Raw genomic sequence first — 23,206 nt, forward strand, 5'->3', positions numbered from 1 at the left:
CAGATTACCACAGACGTTTACTTATACTCTGTCAATTGTCACACTCCACCTGGTGGCAGGAGCTGCCTGAACTGGTGAAGTGGGAGCTCATTATACAAGAAATTCCAAAGAACACTTGCTAGATGTACTTGGGGAAGAAAGCAAAATGTTCTTTTTTTTTTTTTTTTGGTCCTACACAGAATATATCTAACAAGCCTCCACCAAAGTTTTTTTTCACATAATAGTAGGTCAGTATCTAATAAAGATTAACATAAAGGAATGACAATAATCAGAATGGGAGACCTACTTAAACCATTCTCTCCACGGTAAGTTAAATGTCATCTCAAGCCTTTAATACAGGTAACAAGGCACATCCAGCAACTTTAAGATTCTCTGTCACACACTCTCACTAACATGCTTTGCCCCCATCTTCTATGGGTAAACTATGGAGTTTAATTAACACAGTCAACAGCAGCCTGCCACACGGCTGTTAGATATTTGCCACTAACATATACTCATGGGATACTCTAGAGACTGATTTCAACTGAAAATAAAAATAGATAAACAGAGCTCAAAAAAAATTAAAACTGAGTCTGGCTGCCCACACTTACTTTCACACATGAGGAAAAATAGCAGTTCTCCTAGAAGCCTCGAGCAGACATATCTTTAGAACACAATGTTAAAAATATGCCCCCCCTCCTTTTTCCCCTACCTGTTTCTCACTCAAAGCTGTGATTTTGGCTTGGAGTTCATGAAGCTGTTTCTTTAAATCAGCATTCTGATTGGAAAGAAAAAATATCTGTGAGGAAGATATTTCATTTGTTAACAGGATAGTAGCAAGGAGACTTTATGCATACTGTATTACAAATGATGAAGCAACCTTAAAGCATTTAGCCAATCATATTTGTCATGCATTAAACTGTAGTCATGTTACCACCACCTAGCGCATAGATCCTAAATGTAGGCTGCTAACACAAGGACAGGGGTAAATTCCTTTGTGATTATTTCAAATTAAAAGATATTTTATATTTTAGCATTTTGTAGTGTAATAGTACTCCTTTCTACTAAAATAGCTATTCTTCATAAATAACAGCTGACAGAAACCCTAAAGTTCCACTCATCAGACAAAAGCAAAAAAACGGAATTTATAAGGATGAACAAACTGGATGCTTAATAGCATTATCAATAAAAAGAGGTTTTTCTCTGCTTGCCCTCTCCCTTATTTAGTAGAGTACATTTGTTATTTTAGCCTAGATTTGAAAAGCTGTCAGTGCTGCAACTGCCTTAACACTACATCACTCAAATTAACATACTGACTACCAGGGCAACTTCTCAGTTCTAAAATGTTAGGAATCAAAAAAGAATACTATTTTAAATGAGATACACTGAGCATGCTTGCCTTTTACTCACGTGGGAGAAAAATCCAAAATTAAAGTTTTCAAAAGCTTAATGTAACAAGATAGCCTACTTACTAGCTGACTGAATACCACCCCAAAAAGAGACTACTTTTCCCCTTTTGTTTCTCATGCAATTCTTTCGATTCGCTCTGCCTGATCTCCTGACGGGGCCGCAGCATGCATCCTCCCTTCGTGTTTGCTCCACGAGGTCTTCTTTGTGACAAGGCCTCTCTAATGAGATCACTCACAAGACTGTCCAGCAACTCTCTGCCCCCTCAGATTCTCCACATTAAGACTGCTCTGTTATATAACTGCCAGCTATGTCAGAAACGCTACAGTTTTCTAATAATATTTCAGTTGCTGATAATATAGGTTACCATATTAAATATAAAAGAATCTATTCATTGATCTACTGCTACTTGGTTCCCTAAACCTAATTTAAACTATAGTGTATTTTTAAAAATTAAAATGGAGAAACTTCTCAAAGAAGTTGGGCTGTCAAACAGGAGTTAAGTGGCTATCAATGCCAACTCAGAATCAATGTATTGTGTTAAAAATACAATAGTTAAGCTACTAGGGGCTAAATCTGTAGAAATGAATACTATGTCCCACTTTCAAAAATCAATCTGCCTCAGCACCATTCTTTAATCCAAGAATCTATTTTACTTAACTTTACAATGAGGCATGTATGGTATGTTTAACAAGCTAAAAAAAAAAAAAATGTGTGTGGGTCTAGGTGTTCTGTGAAGAGATTATAAGTAAACAAATGCAAGGGAGAAATCTTGAGAATGTCTGATACTTTGACCCCATACTTATGGCCCACTATCTAATTGCTGCCAAAGAGACATTGCCTGAACAATAAATATATTAACAGTAATTAAAGACAAGGTAAGTTTTTAGGAAAATTTCTCTTCAGGGATAGAGAATAAAATACCTGAGCCAAAAATTCCTATGAGACATTAAAGAAAAGGTAATACTTGATGGATTACTATATTAACATAAGGTTCTTTAAAACCTTCCTTAAGGGCTCTTTCAAAAAGAATTTTTTAATGCTTTTTAAAAATTATTCTAAAATTCTACTCTAAACAGTGAGATTAAGCATTTAAATGCTCTATACTATAAACTATAAGAAAGTAAAAAATGGTTCTGGGCTATGTTCAATAATTTTGAGAAAGCCTCATAAACTGATTTCAAGTAAGCGGGCTTGTGGAAATGAAATTTAAGCTAAGTATTTAATATACATATTAACTCTCAATTTTTTCCCAAAATACTCAAAGCAATTAACTTAAAAGCAAGATAACAGTAACAAAGATGAAATAATAGCTATTTTATAACAGAATGACTGGATTTTTCTTAATTCTTAAAACATGAAGACAAATGTGCTAAAAAAAAAAACTGCTATAGAGATGAAATAGTTTTTAAAACCTAAGTAACATCTATATTTTAGTATTTTACAGTAACTTTATCTTAAATTGTTTTAAAAATTAAATGAATAAAAGTAGTATTTTACCTGCGGATCCTGCTTCATTTGAGCAACCAGTTTCTGATAATAAAAAGAGAAAAAGAGCCATCAGTCTTACATACTAACTCACTGTCACTAAGCAGGCTTGGCCCCCAAAATCTAAAGTTTTAAGTCCACACACACGTACACACAAACACACAAAACAAGCAATACCATAAACAGAACAGACCAAAAGCTTCTGTGATCCATGTAAAAGATTAATGAAACACTCTCTTAATAATTAAAAAAAAAAAAAAAAAACAAAGTATTGCTTTATATTTGAAATAAAGAGCTTCCTGTTTTTAAACAAATCTGGAGATGGGCTGGGGGAAAGGAGCTTTTAAAAGACAATTAAACTAACCGAATGCTTCAAAAGTCAAATGTCCCTTGAAAATGTCATTTTGTCTAGAGTCCCAAATAAGGCCTGGGAAGAAGCTGCTCTCATACAAAAACAGACCTGTTTGTATACAGCAAACAGACTTGGCAAGTCAGTTGGTTTGGTTCACAGAAGGAGCCTAGTGTCAGATGTGACTCTGCCACTGTCCTCTCTGTCAGGGAGGGGAGGTACCCAGTGGAGCCATGATGCTAGTACTTGAGAGCGAGGAAGTGAAGAACAGTAATGCAAAATTCGACCTACCTGGGGTTCCTGGGTGAAGAGAGTTCTACCAGAATACTGAATGGAAAGACCTTAACTAAGGAAAACATAAGTCCAAAAAATGAAAAAGGAAAATGGATGTCGACTGACCTACCCAACTTCTAAAAGCATCACTGCCCAAAGGTAACAATAACCATGGAGAGAAGAAACTGAAGCATAAAGGAATATGAGAAGACTGATTCCTGTAAGTATCTGGGAATAAGCTGTTCTCCAAGTCATTTTTTCATGTAACTGAAAAATCTATGTATCACTTTGGGTGACAAGACACATTTAAAGTTTTAAGTCATAAAATAAAAACTTTCTAAAATATATACTTGTCCACCTTATTAAGTAAAAAAAAAAAAAGTCAGCATTTAATGATATTTAATGATAGAGGCATGATTACATCAATACACTATTCTGCAAACAATACAATAAGGTCCTTAAATAAAGACCCCAAATTGCTATGTTCTTAAGAGTTCTTTCAGTTTTTTCATCTACTCCTTAAGGTCAAGCAGGCAGCTACCAAATATTGCTACTATCACTATGCCTCCCTCTAAGAACCCCTGAGCCATAATTCAAATTTGCTACTTCTGATCTGCTTTGTGATATGCTCAATGAACTAATTCTAAGATGAGCAAATATCCTAAGAAATCCCCCTTGAGTAAAACATACAATCTTTGGTGAGTGACTTTAGAGATTTCTTCTAGCTTGTCAAAAGCCTTACATTAGGTGCTAAGACACAGTCTGGATAGCTGAAATTGCCAACCATGTGACCTCCAAATATACAAGGTATATTTTACTATACTTCAAATATGACAGTGGTTAACTCTTCTATATCCTGGTCTTAATCTATAAAATACTAATAACATACATTCCAAGAGTTCAAGGATATAAAAATACGAAGTTTTATACATATACATTTTTACTAATGCAGCTTAAAGGCTAGTCACATTCTTCAATGAAAAAAAGCTCTTGGTCTTCCTTTCTGATTTGGTACCAGAGACTGGAGTACTACAATAAAGTTGCTTTTTTAAAGCTGAAAAAAGTTTTCCTCCATGACACTGGAATTTAAAAACTGACCAGCAAACTCAGTCTCCACTTCTGGAGGAACTAAATAAGCCAACTTTTCTACCTACAATCACTCAAGCTTCATTTTAGACCATTACAGGCAGGACAGAAAAGCTGGGCAATTCAAACATTCAAATCCCCAAAGACTTTAAGGTGACATTATGTGTTATCAAAATTGTTACTTTCTATTTCAAGAATGCAGCAGTTTTTCATGAGGATATAGTTTATGCCAAAGGTTGGCAAACTACAACCCACAGGCAAATGTGGCTTACCACCTGTTCCTATAAATAAAGTTTTATTGGGACACAGCCACACCCATTCACTTATATACTATGACTGCTTTGTCCATACAGCATCAGAGAAAAGTGGTTGTGACAGAGACCATAAATGATTCCCAAAGTGTAAAATACTTTACCATCTGACCCTCGGCAGAAAGTTTGCTAATCTCTGCTTTATACTATTTTCTGTTACATGTAGAGTAAATACTCCAGAAATTTAAATATAACTTGCATCATATCCACATAGGAATATTCAAAAAGGCAATTTCTCAAAGAAAGATGAGATGCCCATCACAGGCCGCTACTCTTTGAACATTCATTCAACATCAACCATGTGCATGTCGCTACTTTTTAAATCATTTCCCTGTTCAACAAGAACAAAAGTATACTTCTACCACAGCAATACTAGGTAGCTTCATTAACACACTTTCTATCCAGTAAGCTCATTTTCAGTCCCAGTTTCATTCCCTAAGTGGAAATGATGAAGGGGTGGCTTCTGCCCCAAAATTTAGTCAAATGTATAATCTGGCTTTGGCCTCGGCCTAATAGCCAGTGCCTACCTTAAAAGACGCTTACTCCTTGGAAGAAAAGTTATGACCATCCTAGATAGCATATTCAAAAGCAGAGACATTACTTTGTCAACAAAGGTCCGTAGTCAAGGCTATGGTTTTTCCAGTGGTCATGTATAGATGTGAGAGTTGGACTGTGAAGAAAGCTGAGCACCGAAGAACTGATGCTTTTGAACTGTGGTGTTGGAGAAGACTCTTGAGAGTCCCTTGGACTGCAAGGAGATCCAACCAGTCCATTCTGAAGGAGATCAGCCCTGGGATTTCTGGGAAGGAATGATGCTAAAGCTGAAACTCCAGTACTTTGGCCACCTCATGTGAAGAGCTGACTCACTGGAAAAGACTCTGATGCTGGGAGGGATTGGGGGCAGGAGGAGAAGCGGACGACAGAGGATGAGATGGCTGGATGGCATCATTGATTCGCTGGACGTGAGTCTGAGTGAACTCCGGGAGTTGGTGACGGACAGGGAGGCCTGGCATGCTGCGATTCATGGGGTAGCAAAGAGTCGGACGCGACTGAGCGACTGAAATGAACTGAACTGAACTGAACTTTGACGTCATTTCTGGCATCCCTGAATTTCTCATGATCATGTAGGTTAACACGTACCCAATCAGAATAACAGCATCAGATTTACATCAAGGCATGTCATTTGTATTTCCTGTTAATACGTATTTTTTAGTGGGGGGCTGTATGTCACAGTATGTGGGATCTTAGTTCCCAGACCAGGGATCCAACCCATGTCCCCTGCATTGGAATGCAGAATCTTAACCCCTGAACTGACATCAAAGTCCCTACTATAAGTACTTAAATTTTTTTTCTAATAGGAAAGGATTCTAAACGTAACTGGAATGAAATATCTTACATTCTATATAAGTTAAAATACTATCAACCAATGTTGATAAACATAAATAAATGTTTATTACCATATAAAGTGCTGTATTAACAGTTAAGAAAGAATATAAAAGCTATTACTTTTATGCTAAAAATAGTTAAATACACAGGATAATAATGTGAATAAGTGATAACTTCAGGAGAATATTTTATTCCTTTTGAGTCAATAAATGTAATTTTAAAATTTAAATATTTTAAAACAATATCCAATTTTTTCATAATTTTTATAAGATTAGTACGCTTGAATTAAAAATATGAAACTAAATATTTAAGAACTCTATTTAAATTTTGTGATTCAGTTCAATTACATCATGAACCTTTCAAAAAAAAGTCTTATTTGGACTTGTTCGTATCTTGTGAGGATGAACCAAAAGCTGAATGCTAATTATGCCATCCCAAAATTTCCTGAGCGGAGGAATATGTCCAAAAATCACATGTGAGTAACTCTGGTATACATGATAGTCAACTGAAACATGTCTTATTTTTTAAAATATGCAAGTAAACACAGGGAATTATATTCAGTATTTGGTAATAAACCATAATGGAAGATAATATGAAAAAGAATGTATATATGTATAACTGAATAGTCTTGCTGTACAGTAGAAATTAACATAATACTGTAAACCAACTATACTTCAATAAAATAAATTTTGAAAAATAAAAAATAAATAAAACATGCAAGTTAAAGTCACATGAACAAAGTCCCTCAGATTAACCAAAAAACAGGGGAAAAGGGTTTGTTTTTTTTTTTAAACACATTCAGTATATGGAAAAAATATTTTTAGTTCTTTTGCCTAGAAGACAAGTCAGGGTTTTTAAAATTTTCAAAAATATTATCAGTGAGTTTGTTGAGTAGTGTTAGAAGGCAAATAACATGATTCTTGGACAACTGACTAAAAAAATGATTAAAAACTGTACTGAAAATCAGAGACAGCAGGTTGTTTACTAATTTAGCCATTACTTAAAAACATGACGTGGGATAAGCCATGAATGAAACATACCTGGTGAACCTGAATTTCCACTTTAAGAGCCTCCTGTAGAGTCTGCAACTCCATCCTCTACCTTCTCCACTTTTTCTATGTCTGCTAATTCTACAGTTTCTTCAGCCTTTGTTTAAAATAACAAACTCCTCTTCTCACTGCAGCTGTAGAGATCATAAAATGTTTGGGATCATTATGTTGGTTATAAAGGAAACATACACGTTAGATAAAATAAATTACATTAGGCAAAAAAATTAGCCAACTAAACAAACTTTCCCCAAACAGATTTCTTTCCAAAATGAGTAGATTTGTACTGAATTGGTACCAAAACTTTCTGAGTTTTATTCTGTGAGCATTCCTCTACAAAACACTTCAAATAAGTAAGACATAAAAAAAAGTGTTTAATCTGGTCATGAAAACATCCAAGCACTTACTGCGTGCTCAGCACCATGTAAGATACTACTTTCTGAGGACACAGAGCTGAACAAGACCACTTCTGTCCTAGATAGGTCAGGAGACAAGAAGAGGAGAGGACAGCCACCCAGGACACACTGTTCTTGGAAAGAGACACACACCAGCATGGTCATACATTTTAACTACCACACAGAGTGAACTGGAGAGCTCAGGATCTCTTGGAAGTTAAAGAAGGCCCGAGCACTCTCATTTGGATGGACTTCCACAGTATTTAAAAAAATAAATATAAACTCAAAATAGGGGAAATTCTGGTATAAAGGTTTACATTTAACAAATTAGTACTTAACCACATTACAATGGAACTCTGCTTTCCACAAAGTTATGACAGAGATGTTAAAAATAAATCCATCGTGCACAACAGATGAAATGCATCTATATAACAGAACAGACTCTTCACCTTTACACACCTTCTTTTCCAGCCTGCTGGTGCATCGCTTTGGCCACACGTATAACTACACACGGAGACAACATCAAAAGTCTAGATTTGTGAATGTGAACCTTCTGCTCTGCTCACCACTACTGCAACTTAAATTAACTCCATAGCTAACTTCTCTTTCTTTTCTTTTTTCTTGAATGTGGCCTTAGACATGATTTCAGGTACTCTCCTCAAAGTAAAAGTTTAATTGAATAAATATATATATATATATATATATATATATAACTTGTAGTTAAGAGCAGCTTTTCAGCATTTTTACAAACTGAGGAAGGGGACAATCAAGAAGTTAGAATAACTGCTACTCCTTATGCTAATTCAATGAGACTCATAATCTTTAAACCTTCTAAAAACTATTTATCTATGGATAAAATTCATAGTTAACCTGAAAGAGTTAGTCGCTCAGTCATGTCAACTCTTGAACTCTATGGACTGTAGCCCGCCAGGCTCCTCTGTCCATGGGATTCTCCAGGCAAGAAAACTGGAGTGGACAGCCATGCCCTTCTTCAGGGTATCGTCTCAACCTAGGGATCAAACCTGTGTCTCCTGCATTGTAGGCAAATTCTTTACCACCTGAGCCACCAGGGAAGCCCCATAGTCAACCTAAGTTTTCTTAAAACTTCTTTAAAACCTGATTTAACAAAGTTATAATGAAGTCATTAACTTCAGGCTGTATTCGTGTGAGTATTAGTCTTCATTATATTTGTTTAATCTTACTAGGCTTAAAAACATCACTGGCAATCTCTTCCCTAGGGCTTACATACTATGTTATGTAATATCAAAATATCCTAAGCTTTTTTTAAGAAAACAATACATTTCCAAAGTGTAAAATTCCTTCAAACTTACATTTGTGGAGGCTAGGAAACGATATTATTATACAATGATATTGCCCACCAAAAATTTTCATAAAGGTAGTATGTTTAGGGGAGATAATTTGGAAAAGGCAATATTGATGAACAAACCCAGGTTTTCCAGATATTTATTAAATATTTAAAAACTGTTGGAACTACATAAATATCAGAATCATTAAGTTATTGGTTTTAGACCAAGGTTTTTGTTGTCATTTAGGTTTACATACTAAAGCAAATGTTAAAACTATGCACTCACTATAATTTTAAATGTTAAAATAATCGCTCTACTCAAATTCCTGACTTATGTATTAGAGATCTTCCTGAAAACAGTACTTAGTTTTAAGCCTATCAGAAAGCATGTCCAAAAATGATTCCCTATCATTTTCATTAAATTAAAATCACCTTGAAGGGTATTTTCAACGACAGAAAAGCCACACTTTATTTTACTAGTAGTTACATATAACATCATAGCTCAACTCAATTCATAAGCTCTAGAAATAAACAGGAACTTAAAAACAAAGAATTTACAATATACACAAAGGGTTAACATAATTTGTACAGTTACAGAGTGCTTACAGATTAATTACAAATTAATTTTTCAAAGGCTATGAAAAAGCAATTCACAGAAGAAGAAATAAGAGTGATCAACATGAAAAAAAATCTATCTTCAAGAGAGTCATGGAAATGTAAATTTAAGAAGACACATTTTTGTCAAACTGACAAAGACATGTAAAAACAATAATACTCTGAGCTGCCTAGAGTTTGCATCAGGTGGCACTTTTATAATTTGCTATTAGTTATATCTGAGTGGTAGCACTGAGGGTTATTTACTTTCTTCTTTTCAGAGTATCAGTATTTTCATATTTTTCCATGGAAAATATGTACTTATTTTTATATAACAAAGAATTAACTTAGAATTGCTAGATAAAACATCAGAAAAATTTATACTGATGAAACAACACGTTCAGGAACAGAGTAAGTAAAGCCAGGGTTTAACCTGGAGATTCTAAATGTCAAAGAGTGCCTCACAGGATAAGAAGCCTGCAACTCAAGTTAATGAGGAGCTGACAGCTTTTACTTCCTTCATCAGATTGTTGTCTGCTTATTAGAGACATACAAAGGCACGAAATTTTACTTGGCAAGGACTCTAAAGGCCAATTACTCATTTTATTTCAAGATAAAACTGAAGGGTTAAAAAAGGTAGTGACTTATTATAGAAAAATATATGAAGGATTAGAAGATTCATTTAATATATTTCTTTTTCACAGAAGCCTCTTTCTGCATTTTTAAGAGACTGATTTCTGCCTAAAGAACAGGTTATATACATATATATTCATAGCCTACAAAAAACAATGCAAGCACATGTTGAATCCTTTTTAAAAATACTTTGGGGGCTTAGACAATGTATGCAGCCATCATGTGATGACCATTTGGGGGCAGTTTATAGTATTATAAAGTAATATAGAAGGTAACAAAGTATTATAAAGAAGGCAAAATTTATAAAAAGATGATTTATCATATTTTGACCAATTCTAATACATTATAAATAACAAATCCACTGCTGCAAGGTAAATATGAAGAGACTTACAAAACAATTTACTGAGGTACAAAGCCTTTCGCCGCCCATCAGTTGTAAGTTCTACCACCAGAGAAGGCAAGTGCTTAGCACAAAACACCAACATTCACTATATTCAAGACTGTATGCGTCAAACCACTGGGACACCTAATGGCCTCCCACATTCAAATTACAAAAACATAAATAAAAACTCCACAAACCAAACGAACAAGCAAATAAACAAAATAACCAAATCTCACTAAAAAAAAGGGGGGGGGCAGATGTAGTATCTGAAAAGAACATTCACTGTCTCAAAAAAAAAAAAAAAACCTGATTCCATTTACTCACTGTGTAACCACTCTCAGCTTTAGGTTTGTTTGCTTATAAATCAGAAAAAGGGGAACAGAATCATCTGTTTCACAAAACTATTATGAGGTTTAAATTAGGTGAAGTTATATGAAAAGCCATTTGTAAACTGTAAAGTTCTATGCTTTTCTTAACATACTTAACTCTTACTCATACACACAAACTTTTGTATAAACTTCTCAACACAGTATATTTCTGAAAAGAGTGTAAGCTTTCTTATTTCCAACTTCTCTAAGAAGGGGATTCTAACCACTTTCCTGGTTACAGTTCTGCTTGGAGATGTATGACTGCTAGATCTTTCATAATGATTCTAATAATGCAGTAATGCTACAACTCTGAATTTATTACTAAAATCACTGCTCTGTTCTTGAACTGATATAAATCTTTTCCCAATCAAAACTCACTGCATCAACCAAGTTTACTTAACTACAGTAAGTCTGTAATACGTTGTGCCCCCAGACTGAATTCCTCAAAAATGAACAGCTCAGGGTTCTCTATAACATGTATCTACTTGGTGTAAGACTCCACTTTTGATCTATACTCTCAAAATAGTGTTTCAAGTAAGTTTAATTAATTTTTTAAAATTTGAAAAAGTAGAGTCTTGTAGATCTATGTATCCTTACTTGTCTCATGTCTATTACTAAAATACTAAAATTAAATTACTACAATACTGAAATAGCTCCTCTGTCCACGGAATTCCCCAGGCAAGAATACTGGAGTGGGTAGCCATTCCCTTCTCCAGGGGATCTTCGCAACTCAGGAATAGAACCTGGATCTCCCACACTGCAGGCAGATTCTTTACCACCTGAGGCACCAGGCAACGGCACTCCACTCCAGTACTCTTGCCTGGAAAATCCCATGGACAGAGGAGCCTGGTAGGCTGCAGTCCATGGGGTTGCTAAGAGTCAGACACAACTGAGTGACCACTTTCACTTTTCACTTTCATGCACTGGAGAAGGAAATGGCAATCCACTCCAGTGTTCTTGCCTGGAGAATTCCAGAGACGGGGGAGCCTAGTGGGCTGCCATCTCTGGGGTCACACTGACGCGACTTAGCAACAGCAGCAGCACAGGCACCAGGGAAGCATTATTAAAATATCAGGTTTCAATTTGTACTGAATACTTACTGATTACTATGGATCTAATATGCTAGTAGATAAAACATATCTTTAACTTTTAACTACCAGTGCTAAAAATGATCACAAATGTGAAAATTTTAATAACTTATGAAAACTAACATTTACTAACATGAATCAATAAGATGACATTAAAAAAATATATAATGTTTATTTTCTTATTTTCATGGTGGTATTTCTTTGGTGACACTCCATAGGTCAACAGGAAATGCTACTGCACAAAGAACTTGATGTTGGAGGCTACACTTTGAGTCTGGCAAGGTTACTATGCTCAAGTACCGGTATTATAGGTGCTGACAAACCTGAGCTAGTAAGACTGATGCTTCTTAACCACTGATATTTACACACATACACACACACACAATTCGATTAATGATATCTAAAAGTATGAATGCCTTTGAGTATAAAATATGTATCTTTCCTTTGGTTTCTTGGGTGTAAGGGGGCCAGATCCTTGTTAAAAAGAAAAAAAAAAAACAAAAAACAAGGATTACCTGCACAAGTCATACCACTCCAGCACAAGGGAGTGGTATTTTCGGTCGAGTCAGGGTTTCCCCACAGCCCCTCTTCTGCACAGGTCTGCTGTAGTGAGTGTCCTGCCCCACTCCCTACCACCAGTGTTCATTCTAAGATACAGTTTCTACCTCCGCTTCCTGGCTCCAGGCCTGGCAGACACACATACACTCTTCTATTTGCTACTTTTCTTTACAGAAATTGAGCATGTCTACTAAACTCTTCCCAACTATACCCAACAACAAGAACACTGAAGCAAATTCAAAAATGCACAGAAATTCAAAATGAAGGAGGCTGAAGAGAAGAGTTGTATAAAAGCATTTTAGAAATTGTTGCCATATTTACCAGAATGCTTTTTAATGATAAATATTTTACTACACAAAGGAGAACATAAGAGAGGACGGTAGTCTTGGTATAACTAATCAGTACTTAACAGAAGTGGAAGTTATGGGAGAGAGATTTCAGATCAATTTAAGGAAGAGCTAAGGATTAGAGCTGTACAAAAAAGGAATGGGTTACCTTATGAGGTAGTGGGCTCCCTGTCAATAGAAGTATTCAAGAATGCTGCATATCATATCCCCCTCTTGGAGATTCACAATGCACATTAGCATATTAAAGGTTCTGAGAAGTCCTGCAGTAAAGAAACCTGTTTAACTTTGTTTAAAGCAGCATTTTCCAAATTATTTGACCACAGAACATTTTCCCCACCCTCCCACCTCAATAATATTTATTAATTTCTGTGGAAATTACAGTTCCTCAGAACACATTACAGAAATATGAGCTATATTCTTTAAAATGTAGAATTTAATACATCAGGGATATATCTGAATAACAATATGTCAGGGATGTAAGAGAAGAAACTGCCACACCTGGTAAATGGTTCAAAGAGAAGGCCCTTAACATTCCTTCTTCTTTAAGAAATGTATGATTCCATTGCATCTCAAACTAAAGGGCTATGGGGTCTTGATTATTTATTTGCATTGGTTCCATGAGAGAAAGGCAAGTAGATAAAAAGGTAGTATAATCTAAGATTAACTGGTTCAAATGCCTCCCTTTCATGTTCAAAGCTCAATACCTAAAAGGTAAGAGATACCTCAATGACCATTAAGTTATGAAAGAAGCCTCAACTAAATACCTACTCTACCCACTAAATGAATTACCATTTGAGAGAGAGAATTAAAAAAAAAAAAAGTACCTTGCAATAGGGGACTACCCTACTCCAGTTATCTTGTTTGAATTTAATTTTTTATCGTAATACATGCTCTCAAAATTAGGTTAATATTTGTTTGGTCTTTAGACACTGGAATGCCCTGTGTAATCTGAATTATACACTCAAATGATTAAGCGTGATGATTTATAAGCTGTTAAAGTAGACATTAAAACTGATACTATGGAAAAAACATGTTTGCCTATATGACCCACACTGCCACATTTCTCTCATTTTAAAAACTTTTTCCTCTTCAAGAATTATACAAAACATACACTAAAAATGTAGTATCAGACATGAGGCCAATCCAACGTTAAATTTAATAATATAAATGCTAAGAGTCCCCAAATTTCAAAGTCAAGGTTCCCATAGTTACATTAACTTAGTCTTTTTGCACATATATTAAGGCCATCAAATTAAACAGCGTATTAAGTAATACAAGACACAATGGGAACCTTAACTTTTGAATTTCCTGGTTTCTGAATTTTCAGCCCTAACCACTGCATTAAGGACATTTTCCGCAAAGGGGACCTTTACATTTTAAGAGGGTATCGAACGTAGGAACATGCAAGCCTGGCAGTAATATTAGAAACACAAATGAATTTGAGATATGGTTATGTGAAATTAGACAAAAATTCACTTTCACTCAGTACAAACAGTGAAGTCTTTCTCATTTCTGGGAGAGAGCTTTTTTGCAAAAAAAGAAAAAAAAAATCACTGAATATTTGAATTATCATCCTACGAGCATCAGGCACAGTATGCCTGCTTGAAAAAAGTACTTACCAATTTTGGGGAAACTGGCTCTCCTTCAGTTCTCTTGCTCCCTATAAGAGAAGAAAGGGAAAATGGAATTAGACTACAAACACAGACTTATGACAAGTCATCAAAAGCTGATAACATAAAGATTTCTAACTCATTTTAATGAGGTAAAAACCAAAACACACAAGAATCTCCAAAGCTTTAAAACCCAAACGAAAAAAATAAGGAAAGAGACAGGGAGTTTCGTTTTTACAAGAGAAGAATTCAAGGGCAAGTGGATATCTAATTTTCCATTTTTTTTTTCCACTTTTCGATAGCCTTTTCAAGACAAGAAAAAGTAGCTGATAGTTTCCCTTTCCTAAGAGACACAGAAATGCAGAAATACACACACCCCCCCAACAAATGGCCTTCACTGTTTGCTGCTTTATTTTACAAATTAGGCTAACATCATTGGCCCTTAGCTTGATCTACTTAAAAGGCTTTTTTTTTTTTTCAATTAATCTTGAAATGGACCTGTCTTATATAAGGCTTTAAAATTCAAGCATCTTATATGTATAGTCATAATTTCAATTAAACTTTTCATTCACATTCTTAAGTGCTACCAGTTTAAACTGTGAACCACATAACACGAAAGTGACTTTCCCTATGCCACATCAGTTGATAGAACCAGAAAAAAAAATCAAGGTTTTGGGATCCCAATCTATGCTCAGTGATGCTTTTATCAATTGTGGTTTTTTAAGATTATCTAAACTCCATTAAGTTGATTTCAAGGTCAGAAAATTCATGTCAAGCTATATTATTTATTTTTAACTTGTCCTTGCCCCAAACTTTTCTAGTTAAAAAAATTAGTGAACAAAAATTAAAGCTTTTTCCTTAGTGTTTTCGTATTATTTAAATTCAGCATACCATGCTCTAAATCTCTATCACCCTACACCTTAAACATAGTATATCTGTCCACTGATGTCACTCCAACAGTGTGATGTAAATCCTCATTTCCTTAAGGGATATTTAAAACAATCTTCATCCAAATCACAAATTTTTATTTAATCATGCACAGTCATACCCAACATATAGTAAAATAATTTTAAAGGGCCTCAATTCATGCAGTTAACATTCATTTCCAAAAGAAATTCAATTTGCTCTTTTATTCTGCCTTTCTTTTAGCAGCAGCACTTTTCTAGAGTTCTAGTCCATATAAATGGCAATTTTAATCACCAAGATTAGAATGATTACCAACCAAAAGAAAAATCTATAAAATGATCTGCAGAATGATGTGGTTATTAAAAAGTAGATTCTTGGGAATTCCCCGGGGGTCCAGTGGTTAGGACTCTGTGCTTCCACTGCAAGGATCATGGGTTCAGTCCCTGGTTGGAGAACGAAGATCCCACATGCCACAAGGTATGGCCTCCCCCTACCAAAAAAGTGGATGCTCACTAGGAAAAAAAAAATATCTAACTATGTGTGATGTTCACAATACACACCCATATCAAACCACTATGTTGTACACCTAGAACTAATATGATGTTCTATGTCAATTTTAAAAAGTGGATCCTTAGTACAGATTCCGTACCACTCTAAGACAGTACCAGGTAAACAGTAAAGGCTCCTTAGGGAGAACTCCCCAGAAGTCCAGTGGTCACGACGGGGCACTTTCACTGCTGTGCCCAGGTTCAACCCCTGGTCGGAGAACTAAGATTCCACAAACGAAGTGGTGTGACCAAAAACAAAGTAAATGGTCAGTAGATATTTGTTAAATGAATGAATTGACTGAGTGGACCCTTAACTCTCAGTTGCTGGCTTATTTTCCCTACTAGGCGTTTCTTGTTAGCTCTTTCATGCTGGGGACAATCTCTCATGCATCAATCTTCCACAGCATTACTTATTAAATGAGTGACTTTGGATAAAAACAGTTGATTGCCATTTTAAAACATAATGAAAAGGAAAAGATAGATATATTGGATCAAATAAAAATTAGGAACTTCTGTTCATCAAAAAAAAAAAAAAACACCATTTAAGAGAATGAAAAAGCAATCCACAGAACTGGAGAATTATAACTGTAATACATAACAGTAGCTTATACTCAGAATGTATAAAATATGTTGAGACTCAAAGTGGTCAGGATGGGATCGGGATTTCAACTTTTACACAAATGGCATTTGAGAAGGTACAGTCAAATAAACTTTTCTGAAAATCATATTCATTAAGAAGGGCAATGGATGCACCTTATCTCTGGGGCATTTTCTCCAAAAATAAATAGCAGAGTCAATCCCTAATTGACAAGGAATCTTACCATGATATCACAAAACTACTCATAACATTGCTTGCATGGATGGCAGAAATCACAATGGAAATCAAAGTCTGAGAGGTTAAGTGACTTCCCTGAAGGTCACACAGCTAGTTGGTATCAAGCGACAGAAAAGTACACAGACCCTGAGATTCCTTTGACTAAGCTGGCCTTTCTACTAGATCACACTTTCTCTTATCCAGCTTCAGCAGTTACTCTCTTAAGAAACTAGGATAAATACTGACCAAATATTTTGGGGAAAATCTTCATATAAAATTTTAAAGAAAAATCACATAAGTAAGCTCTCTAAGGCTGGTTTTAACACTTGACCTCCTTTATGCCTAAGGGATCCCCATGAATAGGCTTCAGAGGGGTTTGCCAACTCCACAATACTATATGCTGAATTGTGAGTGTAATAGTATTCTGGGAAGAAGATCCACAACTTAAATAAGATTCACAGAGGTTCAGATACCCAAAAAGAGTAAATTATTTTTAGACTAGTGATTCTTAAACACTGCATTAGAACTACCCAAAGTGTTCCTTCTGAAGACTGATTATTAAGTGACTGGGATATTGATTTAAAAAAAGAAAAGCAAATATTTCTGTAATTTAATAAAAATTAGTTAGCCACAAAAATATTTACATGTAACTTGTACTTTTTACATTATATATATGCAAAATATATGTAAGTCTAAAATGCAAGTTTGACTTCCTCAGGTTAGGTTGATCGGAAAGTCCACTTAACTTCTCACATACATTTGACACTTGCAGCTAAAGTAGTTCAAGATTTTAGCCTTATTTGCTTAAATATTTTAAATAGATTTGTTCCTGAAAAATACATTCAACACACATGAATTGGAGTAATTATTTTTACTTTTAGAGTTGAATACTATCTTGTTAACATAACTTCACAGGATTTTTTGCAAACTAAAAATTGTTCCACCTCCTCTCTGGAACTTCACAGGTATTGTAGCTGCTTTAATTATAGCCAATAAAGAAACGAATCATTCAGATTTCTGATATGGTTATAAAATTTTTAAATATCATCAATAAATTTGAGATGATTAATCAGATCAGATCAGATCAGTCACTCAGTCGTGTCCGACTCTTTGCGACCCCATGAATCGCAGCACACCAGGCCTCCCTGTCCCTCACCAACTCCCGAAGTTCACTGAGACTCACGTCCATCGAGTCAGTGATGCCATCCAGCCATCTCATCCTCTGTCGTCCCCTTCTCCTCCTGCCCTCAATCCCTCCCAGCATCAGAGTCTTTTCCAATGAGTCAACTCTTCACATGAGGTGGCCAAAGGACTGGAGTTTCAGCTTCAGCATCATTCCTTCCAAAGAAATCCCAGGGCTGATCTCCTTCAGAATGGACTGGTTGGATCTCCTTGCAGTCCAAGGGACTCTCAAGAGTCTTCTCCAACACCACAGTTCAAAAGCATCAATTCTGCGGCGCTAAGCCTTCTTCACAGTCCAACTCTCACATCCATACATGACCACTGGAAAAACCATAGCCTTGACTAGACGAACCTTTGTTGACAAAGTAATGTCTCTGCTTTTGAATATGCTATCCAGGTTGGTCATAACTTTCCTTCCAAGGAGTAAGCGTCTTTTAATTTCATGGCTGCAGTCACCATCTGCAGTGATTTTGGAGCCCCAAAAATAAAGTCTGACACTGTTTCCACTGTTTCCCCATCTATTTCCCAAGAAGTGATGGGACCGGATGCCATGATCTTCGTTTTCTGAATGTTGAGCTTCAAGCCAACTTTTTCACTCTCCACTTTCACTTTCATCAAGAGGCTTTTTAGTTCCTCTTCACTTTCTGCCATAAGGGTGGTGTCATCTGCATATCTGAGGTTATTGATATTTCTCCCGGCAATCTTGATTCCAGCTTGTGCTTCTTCCAGTCCAGCGTTTCTCATGATGTACTCCGCATATAAGTTAAATAAACAGGGTGACAATATACAGCCTTGATGAACTCCTTTTCCTATTTGGAACCAGTCTGTTGTTCCATGTCCAGTTCTAACTGTTGATTCCTGACCTGCATACAGATTTCTCAAGAGGCAGATCAGGTGGTCTGGTATTCCCATCCCTTTCAGAATTTTCCACAGTTTATTGTGATCCACACAGTCAAAGGCTTTGGCATAGTCAATAAAGCAGAAATAGATGCTTTTCTGGAACTCTCTTGCTTTTTCCATGATCCAGCAGATGTTGGCAATTTGATCTCTGGTTCCTCTGCCTTTTCTAAAACCAGCTTGAACATCAGGAAGTTCACGGTTCACATATTGCTGAAGCCTGGCTTGGAGAATTTTGAGCATTACTTTACTAGTGTGTGAGATGAGTGCAATTGTGCAGTAGTTTAAGCATTCTTTGGCATTGCCTTTCTTTGGGATTGGAATGAAAACTGACCTTTTCCAGTCCTATGGCCACTGCTGAGTTTTCCAAATTTGCTGGCATATTGAGTGCAGCACTTTCACAGCATCATCTTTCAGGATTTGGTATAGCTCAACTGGAATTCCATCACCTCCACTAGCTTTGTTCGTAGTGATGCTTTCTAAGGCCCACTTGACTTCACATTCCAGGATGTCTGGCTCTAGGTCAGTGATCACACCATCGTGATTATCTGGGTCGTGAAGATGATTAATAACTACTTTGTAAATATCTTTTGTAAAACATCTTAAAACCTTCGTGTATGAAGAATATACATAAACCAAAAACAAATTTTGCAGAGGAAGAGTTCAACACTAGATTAGGTCTTAAATTAGGCTAAAATCCACCCCATTACAAATTTTGAACAATTAAGTTTATAGTCTGTGCTCAATCATAAATTTTGATAAGGGACTAGAATAGCACAGATAATTGTCAAAGACACTTTAAAATGTCACCTTACACAGAAGATTCAATCTCTTCTACTACACCAAGCTGATACACTATTTCATATACAGTAAGTTTTACTGCTTTTTATCTGTCTTTCCTAACTTCTAACAGAGAGTATAATAAGTTTGAAATAAATTTAAATGCAAATAAATGCTCAGATGAAAAAGCAGAATCCTGCTAAAGGAGATTTAGTCCTTTAGGTGCAGCCCAATATCATAATCATCCCTCTTGCCCCGAGCCCTCTTAATCTCACTCTCTCAAGGGCATCCCTCTCCCCTCTCTTTCCTGAAGCATCAAATTTTCTTTCACTACTGGATCATTTTGCTTCTTTTATCTAAAAAAAATAGCCTTCCATAACTCCATATTCTTCTGTAGTTATTGTCTTCGGTAGTTATTATCTGCACTGCAACTTGTAGCAGAACTCCCTGAAAGAGTTAACCAAAGTCCCTGTCCCCAGTTCCTCTCCTTTCATTCTCTACTGAACCCACTCCATTAGGGCTTTGCCTCCTTCAGTCTTGTTTAGAACAGTGACCTCTCTGTTGCTAAATCCAACAGTTAAGTCTCAGCCCTCATTTCCCTGTTCACACAGTATTATCTGACCCTGCTGACCATCCCTTCCTTCATGAAATCCTTTCTTCTCTTGACTGCCAGGACACCAGTCACACCTGATTTTTTTCCTAATCTCTTTAGGCAATCTTCTGGGTTTCTTCTGCTAGTTCTTTCTCATCTCTCAAGACCTCAAATGTTGAACTCCCCCAAGGCTCAGTTCTTAGAATTCTTCCCATTAGGCAAACTCATCCAGTCTCATAGCTATAAAAGGATCTGTACACTGGTGACTCCAAAATTTGTATCTCTGCCCAGACCTGCCCCTTAATTTCCAAACCTACATATCAAACTGCCCATTTGACACCTGTCAAATTGGCTTCTCAAGCTCAACAAATCTAAAACTAAACTCTTGATTACCTATCCCCCAACTTCCTCCCCAGAGTCATCCTCATTTCAATAAATGGAAACTCCATCCTTTCAGGACAAAATCTTAAAGTCATCACTGACTCCTCTTCCCCACATCCTACATCCAGTCCAATAACTGACCTTCTTGCCTCTGCCTTCAAAATACATGGGACTGTGACCACTTGTCTCAACTCTACTACCACCTCCTTAGTCCAAGTCACCATCATCTTTCACCTACATTACTGCAATAACTTCCTAATTGGCCAGCTTCCCCACTTCCATCTTTGTGCTCCAAAGTCTAGTCTCTCAGTAGCCTTTTTAAAAGACAGATCTAGTTACGCCTCTGCTCAAAATCCTCAAATGGCTTCTCATCATGCTTAGAGAAAAAGCTGAATTCCTCTACAATGGCACAAGGCTCTAGTGATGTGGGCCTCGGTTACTCTTAGATCTCACCTTCTTCCCTCTCCCCATTCCTCAATTTACTCCAGCCACCCTGGCCTCTTTTCTGTATTTCAAAAACTCCTAACAAGTTCTCTTCTCAGGGCTCTTCTGGAACACTCTCTCCCATCAAATACCTTCAACAGTTCACTTCCTCAAATGTCAGGAAACCTACAGCAGCTGCAAGAGTAGAATACTAAAACAAAGATTAAAACATTCATCAGAACTGTCCCCCTCCCCAAACGTTCACTTTAGGGACGTTCTTTCTTACACCAGGAATACCCTTTTTTTAATCTTCTCTCTGCCTATCCAAGTCCCACTCAACCATTAGGACCCAGATAAAGACTCATTGATTAATAGCCCTTCCAACTCCCAGTTCTCCATTCTTTTAATTCGCGAAGTGTTTATCATCTTCCTCATTCATCTTAGAATTTAACCATGTACTATCTCACACTGTAACTTACATGTCTCATTTCCCTAACTATACACACACACACCCCCTCAACATGTGTAGAACAGAAATAATGTCCTGCACAAGAGTTCTCAAACCTATATCAAGATTCTGAATTCATTATGTCTGATTCGGAGCCCAGATATCTGTAATTTTTTTAAGTTCCTCCAGAAGATTCTGATGCACAGCCAAGATTAGGAACCATTGCCTTATACATCTCTACTACCTTCAGGACCTAGGAAAGTAGGCCTTCAAACAACCTAAAGCTAGAATGGACATCCTAGAGCACCAGATCCATACTTTCATTTCAAGGGGAAGAGTGGTCCAAAAAATCTAGATGTCTAGCCACTAGCTATTAAGACTATAAGAGGCAAAGCCCAGTCTAAACCCCAGATTTACTGCTCTCCATCTAGGAATCCTTCCATTACACTCTGCATAAATAAAGTAATAAAAACCCACAATTCAGATAGGCATAGTAAACAGTGATCATCTAATACTTGACCAGTAATTGCAGTGTCCACGCTCTAAGACAGTGCACATTATTAGCTTCTATATGCTTGAAAAATGTTAGCAACATTAGCTGACAAGAGACTTAAAATGCTAGAGAGTAATTGTGTTAAGGCTTACAAATGAAAAAAAAAAGTTACTTAAATTCTTAGAATACGTACAAAAACTTGTAAAAATCATTTATTTTGTAGTAATATATTACAAAAAATCAATGGAAAGCAGAATTCTTGCTTCATCATGCTATAAAGTACAAAAATCCTTATTCACAAGCTTCCACAGTGCACAAAGGTATAAATGTTTTCTGAGTCTAATCATCATAACATAACCTTAATTACAGATCAGACTTAGTAAATCACCCCATATCCCAAGACAACTCAAACTCTTATTTTAATAATCAGTTAACCTCAGGACCAAAACTCTAGCCATCATCAACGAAAAACAACTGAGTTATCTATAAAGCATTACAGAAGAGCTTGTATTCATCTTGGTGTACAGGGATTTAAGCCAGTGCCTCCTGTTAACACTAATGGGAGTTCTGGGTGTGAAGCGAGGAGGAGGATCAACGCCCAGCACAGAACCTGTGAAAACCCTTTCTGTGGCACTAACTGCAACTACTGGGACTTGTTCTCTCAGTGACGGGATAATAGACCCAAATTCCTATGTCTCTGAAGAACAAAGATCATTCAAATAAAAGTCACTAAGGAAGGTCACTGGTAAACACTTGATTTTAAAAATATACAAGAAAAAGCTAAACTAAAAGAACAATTACTGCATAAGGGAAACTTTATAAAATAGCACCAATATGCACAGGTGGGGGAAAAAAAAAAAAAGAGTGAACTGCTGGAGATAAAATATCTCACACAAGAATTCAACAGGATTAAAACATACTAGACTTTTTTACATTAGAGCACAGGAAGCCCAACTGTAGGAGAAGCTCGTCCAAAGAAACACACACACAAACAAAACAAAAACTCCTCTCCCGATGGAGCCCTGAGTGCACTGCAATCCTTGCCTTTAAACAGCACAGAAGAAAACTCCTGCTGCACTGACAGCCTGGAATAATCACAAAGCACTTCCAGACAAACAGATAACAATCACAAGCTG

At 36.3% G+C, this 23,206-nt stretch overlaps 1 protein-coding gene across 31 annotated transcripts in view; it reads right to left on the reverse strand.

Annotated features, from left to right (window-relative positions):
* Nucleotides 1–23,206, reverse strand: part of PHF21A (PHD finger protein 21A) — a 192,766-nt gene that overhangs the window by 148,423 nt on the left and 21,137 nt on the right. For 11 of the 31 annotated variants that reach the window (XM_061381298.1, XM_061381285.1, XM_061381286.1 and 8 more), the window contains 5 exons: nt 14,616–14,656; nt 13,145–13,256; nt 7,320–7,462; nt 2,887–2,919; nt 692–778 (listed from right to left, as the gene is read on the reverse strand). In XM_061381298.1, the coding sequence (XP_061237282.1) occupies nt 692–778; nt 2,887–2,919; nt 7,320–7,373 (174 nt within the window). In that variant the 5' untranslated portion in view covers nt 7,374–7,462; nt 13,145–13,256; nt 14,616–14,656. Of the gene's footprint in view, nt 1–691; nt 779–2,886; nt 2,920–3,514; nt 3,570–7,319; nt 7,463–13,144; nt 13,272–14,615; nt 14,657–23,206 lie in introns of all 31 variants that reach the window. The other 20 variants (XM_061381299.1, XM_061381296.1, XM_061381289.1 and 17 more) reach the window with 6 other exon arrangements.

The sequence above is a fragment of the Bos javanicus genome, chromosome 15 (genome assembly GCF_032452875.1).
Source record: "Bos javanicus breed banteng chromosome 15, ARS-OSU_banteng_1.0, whole genome shotgun sequence".
Taxonomy (NCBI): domain Eukaryota; kingdom Metazoa; phylum Chordata; class Mammalia; order Artiodactyla; family Bovidae; genus Bos; species Bos javanicus.